Here is a 14,970-nt window from a genome sequence, read left to right on the forward strand (position 1 = left end):
TGGTGTCCCAAGCCAGCTCCTAACCAACACGCCACTTTTTTTAAAAAGCCAAATAATAAATATTTCAGACTTTGTGAACCACAGGGCCTCTACCACAGTTAATCAACTGCCATCATCATGCAAAGGCAATCACATACAATATGCAAATGAGTGAGTGTGGCTAGGTTCCAACGAAGTGTTACAAATACAGCCAGCAGGCGTGGCCCACAGGCTGTAGTTTACTGAACCCCGCTTTAAAGCTTAAGTCAGATCATGTCACTGGGCTGCCCAAAACCCTCCAACCGTTTCCAGTCCTACCTAGAGTCAAAGACAGAGCCTGCGAGGCCTCCTCGACCTGCTGCCTCCCTGACCTCTTTCTCTCTCCTTTTTCACTCCACTCCAGCCATATAATTGGCCTCCTTCCTGTTCATCTCAAGTTCAAAGCAACCTCAGGGCCTTTGCCCTTGTTCCATCTGCCAGGAAGGCACTTCCCAAGATCACTCGTCCACTCGTTTCCTCCCAGCCCCCATTTAAATGTCTCCTCCTCAGGATGCTCTCAAACATTCCATGGACGTTAGCAAACCTACTCCCATTCCACGTTACCTATGCCCTGGACCCTGCTTCATTTTACTCTACAGCACTTATCATCTTCTCACATATCACATACCTGCTGATCGGCTTACTGTCTTTCTCCCACTACAAGGATGTAAGCTGGACATGGACTTCATCTGTTTTATTCACTCTTGTCTCCCCAGTGACCACAACAGTGCTCGGCACACAGAAGGATTTAATAAATACTTTGTGGATAGATAAAGAATAGATAAGGAAAAGGTTGCTATTGTTGTTCTTGTTATTGTGTGTTGCTGTCATTTGCTTATAGCAGAAGTTCAAAATCAGAAATCAGCATTAAGTACTTTTGTGGATTCAGGAACCCTCTGAAAATGATTCTCAAAGGGGCAGTGGTCCCAAATCGCTAAGCACCACTGTCCCAGACCTGAGGGGCTCCCTCCAAGTCTATGGAGTCTAACCTCGATACATTTTGTCCCAGGGGCTCTCTATGTTGGGAGCTCCCGGGAGAACATAACAGCGGATTCAAGGTGCGTCGGGAGGCAGGTCCCGTCCAGAGGAAGACATAAGCCAGCAGGGTTTGGAACTAGGCCTGGACATTTCACAGAACCCTGCAAAGAGGACTCTCACTTACATACTCGATGCCACATGCCCGAGGCCTCCACAGGCCAAGCCAGAACAAAGCCCGGATTCCAGTCATCCCACAACTGGGGCACCCGAAGACAATCCCAAAGTAAGGGAGCAGTGACCTCACAAGACCCGCGAGCACTACAAGTCCCCTTTATCCCAACGCCAGAATAAAATAAAAACAATAGATTCCTTTTCCTTATTGAGTTTCCTCGATTGTGTATTTGTCAAGAGTCAAGATTAATCACTGCAATTCATGAAATTTATACTCAAACTTATTGTAATTCTAAACAACAGGGTTGACATTTCAAGCAGTTCTATCAGGTCGTTCATCTAGCTCACGGGGAATACATTTTTCTAGGTGCTTACCTTTCAGTAGCGTTTTGTCTGGCACTGGCCTCCCCTCCATCATGGCTTCAGCCAGAATTAACTTTTGGTGAAGTTGCTTATTGCGAGCTTTAAACTCCTTCAGCTCCCCCTGCAGCTCCAAGATCTGGCCCTGCAGCTGGGCCACCAGCTCCGGCGTGGCAGGGAGCTGACAGACACTTCCTACTGACCGTGATGGTTTTATTAGGATGGGCAAACGGGACTTCTTAGCATCCTGAAAACACACACAAATGCAACAATGAGTATACTTCCTCTGGTCCCATAGTCGCATTCTCGCGCCAGTCTTATAAAACAGAATTCAAACCGCTGTCCAGGCTTCTGGTTCCCGTAATGGCATCTATGTTTGCCTCCCCATCTCCAGAGTTTCTGTCTTGGCAAGTCTCTCTTCTGATTGGCAAGTCTCAAACTTTTCCTCCATGACACCCTCTTGGTCCTGGCCCACTCACTGTCTCTGGACATTCTAGATGCTCAGTATATGGCAGTCCTCTTCCCAACACAATCTTTTGGGAAACACTTTCTTGCTCCTTACCTAGTTCCTAATTTCCCACCCATTCCTCTCACCCTGACCCAATCTGCCTTCCATCCCTGCTAGTCCACCAGACCCACCCCTTACTAAAGTTTTCCACGGCTACTGGGTCTCTAATCCAGTACATACTTCCCACGCTCGGAGCTCCTGACCTGCCAGGCCTAGGCATCTTCATTTTCAATGGCTCACAGGGACTCCAAAGTCAACTGAAAACTCAATTCTTTAGTTCTAGCACCCCATGTCCCCAAAGCTACACGACTTCAACAATCTGTCTCGGTGAATCACACCACCACCCACTTCCTGCACAACCCAGAAACCTGGGAGTCCTTTTAAAACTTCCCTTTATATTAGTCACATGCTTCTGTCACTCACCAGGCTCCATTAATTCCAGCTCCCAAGTTGTCTCTGAATTCTTTCGACTCCTCTCATCCTCCACTGCCACCACCCAACTGCAAGTCCTGTTAGCTTCCACTAGGCCACGGCCAGACACATGAGTGGTCCCCAACATTCACTCTTGCCCGTTCTAATCCGCTCTCCATACTGCAGCAGAAAAGGCAAACCTACCATTCATCTCCTCTGCTTAAAACTATTTTAATTGCTTCCCAGTTCTCTCATGACAAAAGTCAAAGTCTTCCCATAGTTTACATGTTGTGCATGACCCACAGCCTGAGTCACTGCCCTTCTCCCCATTTCCCCTATGGCCACACACTCACTTTCTATCAGTCCCTCAAAACGCTATGTTCCTTCCACGTCAGGGCCTTGGCATACGCTGTCCCCTCTGCCTATGACACTCTTTCTTGCCCACCCCTACCAATCCCACTTAGTCCCAGTACATTCATTAGGACTCAGCTCAAAGTGCCTTCCTCAAGAGAACGGGCCTTGATTTCCAAGAACAGGTCTCCCTGTTATATACTCACAGCCCGCTAATTCTCCTGCGAGAACATTAGTACCATTTCATTAAATACCTATGCAATGACTTGTTCTTTATCTTCTGCTCTGGCCTATAAGTTCCATGGTTCTGGGACTCTGCATTTATGGGTCATACTTTATCCACAGCTTCCAGCACAAGAACTACTATATAGCAGGTGCTCAACAATGACTTGGTGGAATGAACATGCAAACAATAACTTAAGAAGCCAAACGGGGATGTTTTTCAAGTGAGAGAATTTTAAACATATTCAACCACTCAGGAGAGGGATTGAATCTAGATACATAAAGAGCTATTACAACTCAGTAATAAAAATACAAATAACCCAATTAAAAGCTGGGCAAAGGTTCTGAGAGACAGTTCTCAAAAGGAGATACACATATGGCCAATAAGCACATGAAAACATGCTCAAGATCATTTGTCATCAGAGAAATGTCGATCAAATTGCAATGAGATACTGCCACTGACGTCCTAGTCACTAGGACAGCTATAATCAAAAAGGTATGACAAGTGCTGGTGAGGGTGTGGGGAAACTGGAACTCTCAGAAAAGGTACACCAGGTACAGGTGTTTTAGAAAACAGTCTGGTAGTTCCTCAAAAGGTTAAACATAGATTACTCTATGACCCAGCAATTCCACTCCTAGGTATATGCCTAGGAGAAATGAAGACATATGTACTCACAAAAACTTGTCCATGAGAGTTCATAGCAACATTATTCATAATAGCCCAAAAGTGGAAAGAGCCCAAATGTCTATCAACTAATGAATGGATAAATCAAATGTACTATATTCATACAATGGACTATCATTTGGCAGTAAAAATAAATGAAGTACTCGTACAGACTACAGCATGAATGAACCTAGAAAAAATTACACTGAATGGAACAAGATAGTTCTATGATTCCATTTACATGAAATATCCAGAAAAGGCAAATATATAAAGACAGAAAGTAGATCAGCGGTTACCTGTGCTGGGGTGGGCAGGTGGGGGGAATGGGAAGTGAGCGCAGATGGGTTCACGGTTTCTTTGGAGATAATGAACATGCTCTAAAATTGATTACAGTAATGGTTGCTCAATTCTATGAATATATTTTTAAAAGCCCACTGCACTGTATACTTTCAATGGATGAACTGTATGATATGTGAATTAATAAACATCTAAATAAAGTTTTTATTTAAAAAAAAATTTTTTTAAGTGAAGGAGAAGGAACCTGAGAGGAAAATAGGAAATATCTGGGACCCTGGAAATGAGGAAATCAACAAGGTCTCCGAAGAAGGAAAGAAAAGTCCCTTCTTGTACGTTCTAGGATGTAAAATGCTTTCAAGCACATTCTCCCATAATCCTCAGGTAAACTGTGCATTCCCAGAGCTCACAGGATAATAGAAGTTATCACGTCCATTTTCCAGACAAAGAACTGAGATGTCAAACAACCCATAAACGTCATACAAGGTTAGACAGCTGAACCTCAAACTAGCTCTTCAGACTCCACTGCTCGTTAAGAAAAGTGAGGCACTTTCCTGCCTTGAAATTCCAGGGAAGAGGACAGAACAGGTTCAAGGACAAGAACAGATTGCAGTGGTGAAGGGGACCAGTTGGGAGGAGGTGGACACCTCGTCAAAGAAGACTGGAAAATAACAGTCATTCACTTGGTCCTCAGTCTCCACCGATCTTTATTCCTGGATCCAAATCTGTGTGTCAGATGGCAGCAGAGAGATGTCTGCAAGTGCACAAATGCCAAAGCCAATTTCAGGCTGGAAGACTGCCGTCAGTCACCCTGACGCTGGTTCTAAAATAACACCACCCAAAATGCTACCTTATGGACACGGAACAGAGTCCCACCTACAACCTTATTAAAGATGTCGTAACGGAACTCCTCATTTGGGAATGGGAGGAGGCCGGGAATGCACACACGCTGAGCTCCTACCACATGCAAGGGGCTTGGCGCACATGACCCCACCTTAACCACTGTGCCGGCCTCAGGTTCCAGGTTACACTGATCCCACCAGGGCCACTGGGGAAGGTCAGGGACTTACCCCAGGACTCAAAGCAGTCACAGCTATATCTGTCAAGTCCGTCCTCTTGCCTCTAAAGCTAAACAACCGGAAGTCTACCCAGTCTCCTCATTTCACTCTTGCGCTGCAATGATATTCTTCTTCACAGGACAGCAGCGTTCTGGCTTAAGCCTTAGGATTAATGACTGACTGATTAATCAAAGACCACAAAGAAAATCATTACATTTTCTTCCACTTTGCATAGACTGGAGGCCACAAGGGTGATAAGAAGGCCCCTCCCTTCCTGAGAAAGGGAGCTTTATAATATCCCTGTCCACTTCTAAAACAGGACTTTAGCTTACCTCCCTGTTACGCCTCTTAACAGCTGAGTCCCTCTGGACAATTTTCTGAGCCTTTCAGAGCCTGTATTTTTTTCATATATAAAATGTAGGTAATACCTGCCTAACTCCTACGCTTGTTGAGAAGATTAAATGTGATGATATAGGTATCTAGCACAATCCTGGCACACAGAGAAGATGCTAAAAAATAAACACAGTTGCCTTCTTTTTTAAGACCTAAGCAAAAAGGATAATTCCAAACTTAAAAAAAAAAATTTTCTTTTTCAATATATTTGGAAAACTTAAGTTCATTCAATTATTCAATTTTCCTGAATACAGAATATCTCCTGCACAGATGGGGGGTGGGGGACTCTAGTTCCCTAATATATAGGTACAAACTAAAGGAGCAGGGGGGGTAAGAGCATTTCTATTCTAGCCAAATTGCACAAATTTGCATCTCGAGTACTGTTAATATAATGGCAGTGTCTTTTTTTTTTTTTTTTTTTTGTCTCTGATATCTTTAGAAAACCCTTTTCTAGAAATTACAGTTTTGGTGCATAATTTAAAACAATCAAAAGCAATTTTGCTAATGATATATCTAACTCTCTTTGGTATGTACAAAAGCAGTAATTTAGTGGTCAGAAAATAAACTTAATTCTCCATTCTGATGCCATAAAGCAATGTGTACAGCTGATTTCTCAGATATAAAACACACATCACAAACAAGAATACCAACAGCCATCACTGGAGCTGTATTAGAAACACGACCTATTTCCTTCTCTACCAGAACACTCACATCTCCCTGCTCTGGGGACCCTCAACCCCAAGCCCAACCCCTCCTCCCAGGAGGATTTTAGCGAAAGGTTCAACCCAACATTGACAAGAGAGTCAGGCTTTTATTATAATAATCTGGCATATTCGATGGTATCTGAGGAGAAGCTTATTGAGACAGTGTCTTGACAGAAGCAAAACACAGACATTCGCTCAACAAAACTGGACACTACCCCTTCAGGCCAGCACAGGCTGGAGGGTGGTCTGACCAGGGAAAGGGCATGGCTGTGCAGTCGGGCACAGTGAGGGTCCCAGCTCAGCCCCTTCACCGCGGGTGACCTTAGGCGCCCAGGGTCTGGCTTCCTCATCTCTGACGGGTATTCCAAGGATAAGAAAATGTAGACAAAGCCCACAGAAGAGTTAATTGTCAGACACAAAGTCTGCACAGACTAAAACCTAGCTTCTCGTCCCTACCCCTAAAGTCAGGTCATTACAATTTTATTGCAGCCCGCAAAAGTAAATGTCCATCAATAGGTGAAAATTCCATAAATTCAGGCACATGCCACACAACGAAATCACACACAGTCATTATGGGGAAAGATGGTCCTGTGCATGACGTGAAAGAGAAAGCTACAGACAGATGTACAAACATGACTCTATTTGTATAAGGAAAGCACATAAATGTCATGACAGATAAATGAGATAGGGCTGGAATGGGTCGGAGAGAGGGAAGGAAAAAGTGTCAGTAACACTGGGGAAGGTTAGGGCGGACACTGCCTCTAGGTAGAGGCCAGGATAAGTGCAGGCAGAGGGAGACACCTGATCCGATTTTATATAAATCAAAAAGAGTAGTGGGAACAGGGGTGATTTTAAGGTTTTTGTTTGTATGAAAGACGCAAATAAATCATAGCTGGAAACACTCACTTTGTCAGTCCCGCTGGGGAGGGGAGGGGGAGTGGCCGGCCGCCCTGGCATCCAGCTCAAGTTCTCCGGCTGCTGCTCGGTGCCGAGGGTGGCAGCTGTCAGCTTCTGCTCCCAGGCCTCTCTCTTGCCTTCGTGTTGGAATCCAAGCGTGTCGCCCTCCGTGGCCATGGTCTGCACCGAGGCATCCTTCAGCTCCGGCTTGGACGGTCCTGCTGCCTTTACTGGCTGGGCTCCCCAAGGTGACTTCAGTTCATCATGTGGCTTGGAAAATGAGTTGGCTTGGATGCAATGTCTGAGTTCACCTCTTAGCTGAACAGCCATCTGCTTAAGTGCCTTCTCAGGTTTACCATCAAGGTGTTCTCCGGAAACTTCCTCCTCTGTCAAGCATACTGGTTCCAAAAGCAGTTTACACAGCCCTTTCAGGAGGTCTGGCCTGTTTTTCCACAAGGGAAGGAAGTGGGAGAGCTGAGCTTTCTGCCATGGCCTGGTCCCTTGCCCAGTTTCCTAAGTTTCCCCCACTGACTGGCCCAGATTCTATGTAAACTAAACACAGTGAGCACGTGCCACGTGCCAGGACCCACACCACGTATTTTATCTCATGTCACCTCATGACACCCACACAAGGTAGGTACCACCATGTCTATTTCACGCATAAGAAGAGGAGAACTGATGTGACACAAGTACACAGCAAGTAAGGGGGCCACGTGGCTCACATGGCTTATGGGTGCAGGCTGGGCCTAGGAAGGAGCAAACAGGGTCATAGAGTATTCATGACAATTGCAAGGTCCACCCGCCCCCGCCTCTTCCTACATCCAGAGGCAAGTATGGCAGCCGACCTAGAGGATCCCTCCGTGACCTGGTCAATCATGGTGCACAGCTGGTGCTCAGTAAGTAGGTACTGAATGAAGGGGTACCGTAAACTGCTCTTAACAGAAGGAGCAGTGGCTTTGAAATCAGACAAAAGGGCTTCAAATTCTAACTGCAATTCTTTGAAAGTAAGGAAAGGCTTCCTCCACGGGACAGCTGAGGATTAACCGACACAGTGCATGGGTAGCAGATGCTTAGCACGCCCCTTGCCACACGCCCTAGGCCTCCACTGGGTCGCAGCTACAGCTGTGTGGACGGCTCCCGCAGACACAGACAACCCCCGCTCCAGCACGCCCTGCATCTCTCTGCGGCCTCGGGACTTTTCCCAGAGCTCTCCGAGCCAGCCAGCAGGGCGGTAGGGAAGTATGGGCCGGTTTATACCTGCGGGGGGGGGGGGGGAACCCACAAGTTGGGGGAGAGAGCCGCTGGTTAAGTGTTCCAGTCTCCCGTCCTTTGGACAGACAACACTGAGGCACAGCTGTGCGGTCCGTCAGAGGGCGCCCAGTAGGATTGAGCCCCAGCTGCCCACAGCACTAGCTAGATCAATAATGTACAGATACTGGCTTTGCCTCCATTTCTATCTTCCTCTCCCTGGTCCCTCCTTCCTGCACCCTGGAACCAACATCCCAAATAAACCACTGCACCCAAGGCCTCATCTCAGGTTCTGCTTTCCTGGGGACTCAACCAAGCAAGCATGTAGAAGACTGCGGAGTACTTCGAGAAGAATCCCTCGTGAGGGTGTTTCTTGTGCCAGGCGGTGGAATGGGCACTGGGGTGCAAAACTACCTGCAAGGACTTAGGCTGCTGCTGGAGGCAGGTATGTACACGAGTCACTCCTCCACAGAGTAAAAAGAGAAACACAGGCAGAGCTGTTGGGAGAGCTGCAGAGCAACATCCGGGGGGTCCAGACTGGGGTGGCAGGAAGAATGTCAGAACAGGATTCTAGAGTCGATAAGAGGCTGGCGGGAGAGAGGAAAATGGAACGTTCTAAGCACGGAAAACAGTAAGAACAGAGTCAAGATGCTGGAGAATAAAGAGGAGATGCTGGAAAGTGAGGCAGGGGAGAAGCCAGCCATGTTGAAAGCAGCCACTGCGAGGCTCTGTGTGAGGGAGCAGCAGGGTCACATGTGTGCTCTGGACAGGTGACTCTGGCTGTGGTGTGAAGGGTGAATGGAGAGATTTCCTGTGAAGAGGGTGGTGCGAGTACACACAGGATCTGCTCCCACTCTGTTTTAAATACATGTAAAGGACAGCAAAAATATTTAACAACAAAATGTTTTGAGGTGTACTACAGGATTCCCAAGATAAAATTTATCCAAAGGTCTCAGGCACAAGAGAGACCCAAAGTCATGAGAAGGGGCACATTTGCAGAAAGCAGTGGGGCCAGAAATTGAATTCCCACGGTAGAAGAACCAGTCAAATTTCCTGAGCCCTAAACGAAGACCTAGGAAGGCAAGCTGAGGCAACTTCAAAACCACCTGCTGGGGGGAGGACAGGCGGGGGAGTAGGCGGGGGAGTAGGCAGGGTTGTTAACAAGGCAAACCAAACCTGCGACCACATCCACTGTTACGTACGACAGTCTGTCACATGAGAGCTGACACTCAAGAAAATAAAAATAATATTGCAATACGAAGAAGATTTAAAAGTATGTTTCAATCACCTAAAAATATAAGAGAAAAGGAAATTCATTGAAAAAAGAGAAAGTTATAAAATAGACAGAAAATTATGAAAAAAGGAATAGAGGGGGGGCAAGGACAGAGGGAAAAGGAAATTCATTAAAAAAAGAGAAAGTTATAAAATAGACAGAAAATTATGAAAAAAGGAAGTGGAGGGCAGGCAAGGACAGAGACCGAGCTGAAGCTCTTCCTATGTTGCGGGAATAAGAAGATGTGGGTCCGGGTGGGGTAGGGGTGTCAGCACAGAGAAGGGGACAGAACAGGCCCTCATCAGCGTGAGATCTTTTTTGTTCTCTCTGCAGTTTCTCCTGCCTGCCTTATTTCCAAAAACCTTGTGGGACAGTCAGACCACGACTACCAACGCCCTTAACAAACCCGGACCTTCCGCCCTCTGTATCTTTGCTACCACTTGAAGTGACATGAACCCGGGACTCATCTCCCCCCTTGAGCCCTCTCTGGGGCAGGGCTGAGGCCTTGCTCCTATCTGGGTGCCAATCATCTAGCTCTGGGGCACAGTCAATTCAATGCAAATGAAACAGCTACAGTACACTAAAATAGAGTAAAAAAATAAAAGCATAAAAAACAAAATTAAAATGTATGGTACATTTTTCACTTCTAATATGGAACCATCTAGACTACACAAACCATCTTAAAATTCAGTAAACCCAGGCTTTAAAAATATTCCTGGTATTTCAAACACGTTAAACTAAATTCTCCTTTCCTCTCCTTCCCTTAATACAGATTAAAAATAATGACAATTGCTATTCAGCTGGCCAAGGGAGAACCATTACTCACTACCAAACAACACATAATAAAACCCAGGAAAAAGACTTTACAAATGGGTAGTAAAAGGTGGTGAGAGAGGCCATTATAATATACTAAAGTGGTAGTGCTGTTAAATAAAACATTTCCAGCGTTCCTTTGCTAGAAATCTCAACAGCAGATTCATTAAGCTGTCGCCATCATCAGGACCGTTTTAATGGTTCAGTCCAAGAGTCTTGTCAGAGGCCCAAACACTGTTTATAGACCCTTCCTGAGTATCTATGTCACACAGAAGGTACGAGGGGAAAGGAACTGACGTTTATGAAGCACTCACGGTATGTCAGATCCTTTAAGTACATTTAGTCCTCATGGTAAGGCTGTGAGATGGGGACGGCTACTAGCCCCATTTTACATGTGAAGAACCGGGACTGTAAATATTCAAGATCCCCCAGTAAAGAGCAAAGACTGGAACCCAGGCCTTCCTGACTCCAAAGAAGCACAGCGCTCTTTCCAGCTCCCTCAACTCACCTTCTACTAGATGGGAAGCTTTTAATTGCCTGCACATTCATTCACGTATTCATTGAGCACCTCTCACTGGTCACGCAAGGCAGTGGAAATGCACAGGGAAAAAGAATCATGGAGCGCACGTTTCCTTAAGGAGACAGACGTTCACGTGTGCACCGATAACTAAGTAACAACATGCCCGGCAATGTCAAGTACAGTGATTCGAGAAGGGAAGCTCTGAGGCGAGGTGCACAAGCAGGGTCTCTGCCAGGCAGAGGGGTCAGGAAGGGCCTCGCGACAGTGCTGATATCGAGCTGAGACCCCATGGGGCATATACACATCTAGGAGAAGAGCGCTGCAGGTGGAAAGGCCCTGAGCTTGGGTGTTTCAGGAACAGAAAGGAGGTCAGTGTGGCTGGAGCACAGCGAGCACGAGGGCAGGTGATAAAGAGAAAAACAGGCAGCGGCCAGGTCACAGCTCTGACCCTACTGTAAGGGCAACGGAAATCCCCTGGCGGGTTTCAGGCACGGAAGAGACATGAGCTGATCTACGCTGTAAAAAGCTCACGCTGGCTGCTCTGTGGAGAATGGACTGTCCAGGAGGCTGTGCTGCGGGAGGCCAGGCAAGACGTGGACTAAGAGGGTGGCGGAAGAGACGGGAAGTGGTTACACTAGGTACACACATTGGAGGTGGGATCCAGGGGGCTTGCTGAGGGGTATGGGGGCTGTGGAAACTCCTTTCGGCTACACCAGTTAGATAGCAGTGCTGTTACTGACCGGCCAGAGGAGAGAAGGAGATGAGATCAGGGAGTTGGGTTTGGACAGATTCAAGGTCACGTGTCTATTAGACATCCAGGGGGAGAGAGGTCAAGTCGACAGCTGGCCGGAGGATCTGGAGAGGGTCTGGGCTGTGGGGAGACATCTGGAAGTCCCACAGCATGCTCTGAAGCCATGGGAGAGGGAAGACACGGAGGGAGGAAGGCGCTGAGAACTCAGCTCTGAGACACTCCACATTCAACAGCCAGCAAAAGATGAGGAGGCGGCACAGGAGGCTGAGAAGGAGGCCAGGGAGGCAGAAGAAACCAGGAAGCGCACTGAACAGAAGGCCGGAGAGAGGGGCCGGCTGCGGCTGAGAGGCTGCCACTGGCCACTGGATTTCACAACTTGGAGACTGTCACTGACCTTGATAAGTGGAGTGAATAAAAGCACTAGCAATGGGATAAAGAGAGAATAGAAGGGAAGAAAGTGGATACAATGATTATGAACAGTTTTCCCCTGACTTTAAGGGGAATCAAGAAATGGGGCAGTAGCTTGAGTGATAAGGGGCAGGGGCAACTTTTTCCAAATGGTTAATATTCATGCATGCCTTATGCTATTGGAAATGATTCGGTGACAGGAAAAAACTAATATGCTGAAAACAGAGGGCACCCAGAGAGGACAGGAACTAAATCCCAAGGGGAGGGTTGTTCTTGGGGAGGAGCAGGGATATTTATTTCTTCCATTCCAAACTAGGAAAGTCAGCATTTGTGGGTAGACAGGAAAATAAGCTGGCGGCACTGGTGGGAGAATTGAAATAGTTTGAGTGCAACTGTCTCTGTGTTTCACGATGTACCAAGCAGGGTCATTAGTCAGGGAGAAGAGAAGCTGCAAAACAGTTTGGTGTTGGAGAATGCTCATTTTGGAATTAGTGACAATAATGGATGACCCATCATATGATCACGTGTAACATGAGTAGCGGGCCAGGTCAAGGACTCGAGGAAGGGTGGGTAAAACAGACAAACAGGAGCATTCATTCAGAGGGCCCAGCATGTACAAAGGCCCTGAGACAAAGCAGCCGGCCCGTTCTAGGCATGGGAAGGGGGGCAGTGTGGCCAAAGCACGGGAGCAAGGCAAGAACAGCGCCAAGAGAGCCGGAGGTCAGGGCTCCGGACCACGCAGGGCCTAGCAGGCCACGCTAACGGTCCTGATCCCAAGAAACGTGGAGAGTCTCTGAAGGGTTTAAGTAGAGAAACGAAGTGATTGCTCGGGGAGTAGCGTGGAAAACAGCCTGGAAGGGAGCAAGGATGACTGCAGGGGATTAGTGAGGCCACTACTGCGGAGACGCTGAGAAATATGGAGGCGGCTGGCATGGAGAGGGGGCCACAGGGATGGCGAGAAGTCTATGAATTAAGGGCGATTTAGGAGGTAACATGGTCAGAACTTAGGTTTGGGAGGTGAAGGAAAGGGGAGAATCAAGGAGGACCCTGGGGTCCTGTCTGGAACCCCCCCCAGATCTGGTCCCCCTGTAGCACAGAATCTACCTTCCGGCACTTGCCACGCCGCTTCAGCTGTTCACCTGCTGACTTCTCTGGAGCCCTCGCCAGCGCCTGTCTCCGCGGTTCCCTCACCTGTCCCTGAACCATGCCCAGCAGAGCAAACTCAGGTTTTCTAGGAGCTAGCTCCCCTGCTTCCATCACTTATAGCTCAAGACTGTATCAGCTTTGTAAAAAAACAATAGTCCCCAAGGGCTTCCCTTTTAGATTTTCAGATATCAAATTTCACACCTAATTTTAGGCTACAAAGACCAAAACATTTCAGTGATAAAATCCTAGACCTCAGTCCTCTAGGGAATGGGGACAAAATGAACTGGAAACACGTAAAGAGAGGGCTAAGATCACACACACGGTGACCACCACAGGAGAGGGGGGACCAGCCAGGTGCAGCCCTGCACTGACCCTTTCACTCCACCTCCAACGAATGGATTGCGCCTGTTGATCAAGTGCAAGACAGCTAATTAGGCTAAAGTGACTGCCGGACAAGTTGCGCCCGTATTTCATCTTAGCAGACAGGTACGTGGAACGCGAGCTGCCCCTGGGGCCCAGCTACTCTGCTAGCCACCTAGGCCCTGGGGTGGATGGCCAGACGGTGGAAGAGCTCAAAGGCTGAAGGGAAGTCGCAGGCCCACGTCTATGCGAGCTCTGCACCGGGGTTATCAGCCGTGGCTCAGCCATGGCTGTAGAGGCACGACTCACCAGCTGTCTCCGTATCGTACATACAGTATGAATCTTACCTGAAGGTTATGGAAAAGGTAGGAGTAATTGGCCAGGCAAGACTTAAGCAGTAATATCACCACAACCCCACTTAATACCAACCTAAGTCTATACTCATCCCCATTGTTTCACTTACTCCTTACAAGATGCCTATGGGTTAGATAAGTGTCATCACCCGCTACGTTACAGACGAGGAAATCAAGGCGTGGTGTTAGGTCACAGGTCTAAACAGTACAGCCAGACTGGAGTACAGGTGTGTCCGACTCCAAAGCTGTTTTTTCCAGTGCCCCAAAACCTTCTGTCTGCACCCCCAGAGAGAAGATTGGTGTTTCCCTGACCAATCAGAATCCTGGTTAGCCCAAGGACTCTTTAAAAAGACTCCTCCAGAAAGGTCCCCGATGGCTCTGCCATTTACTAGCTAAGGGAATGTCAGGTCGCCAAATGTCAGCTCCCATGCCTGCAAAAACATCACCAGTGGCAGCATCGTCACAAAGCTGGTGTGAGGGTAACCTGAGATCAGGCATTTTACTCAAAGTGCCACCAGCCTGGGCCCTGGCACGGGGTGTGTGTGCCAAAAGGGGGTGCAGACCCCAGCTGGGACTTCAGGAGGTCCCTGGGAGCCAAGGCTCCTCTGACATGGAATTCAATGGTGCAGCGTGAGCGCCAGCTCCACAGAGAACAAGATGAGGGCAGCAGATTTGGGCTAGTGTAAGAAAACCTTCTCTAACGCTAGGAGGGGCCCCAAATGGCCTGGAAACCTATGGGACATACAGGGAACAGGTGACTGAACGGCAGGTGTCACAAGCTTGTCTGCAGGGTGTTGGCCCATACAGTGCTTTTTAAAAAAAATGTAACTAGGTCTAAATTTTTAAAAACCAAGTGACTTAGAATGCAATTTTGGGGCTTCTACCATAAGGATGGAAGCTCTGAGCCCATCTGTTTGCAAGTTGGGGTAGGTGCTCCATCCTATCTGCTAGAAGGGGACACAGACACCCCATTCACCCCACTCCTACCATAGCCCACTGTACTTCCCGGCTCATACCACCCAGGTGTGTTCCTAGGTAGCCTTCAGAGACAGAGAGAGAGACAGAGAGA

At 47.7% G+C, this 14,970-nt stretch overlaps 1 protein-coding gene across 4 annotated transcripts in view; it reads right to left on the bottom strand.

Annotated features, from left to right (window-relative positions):
- CDK5RAP2 (CDK5 regulatory subunit associated protein 2) overlaps positions 1-14,970 on the bottom strand; it is a 171,719-nt gene that overhangs the window by 53,888 nt on the left and 102,861 nt on the right. For all 4 annotated transcript variants that reach the window (XM_019648259.1, XM_019648261.1, XM_019648260.1 and 1 more), the window contains 2 exons: positions 7,039-7,471; positions 1,543-1,774 (listed from right to left, as the gene is read on the bottom strand). In XM_019648259.1, the coding sequence (XP_019503804.1) occupies positions 1,543-1,774; positions 7,039-7,471 (665 nt within the window). The remainder of the gene's footprint in view (positions 1-1,542; positions 1,775-7,038; positions 7,472-14,970) is intronic.

This window comes from Hipposideros armiger, unplaced genomic scaffold (genome assembly GCF_001890085.2).
Source record: "Hipposideros armiger isolate ML-2016 unplaced genomic scaffold, ASM189008v1 scaffold_123, whole genome shotgun sequence".
NCBI lineage: Eukaryota > Metazoa > Chordata > Mammalia > Chiroptera > Hipposideridae > Hipposideros > Hipposideros armiger.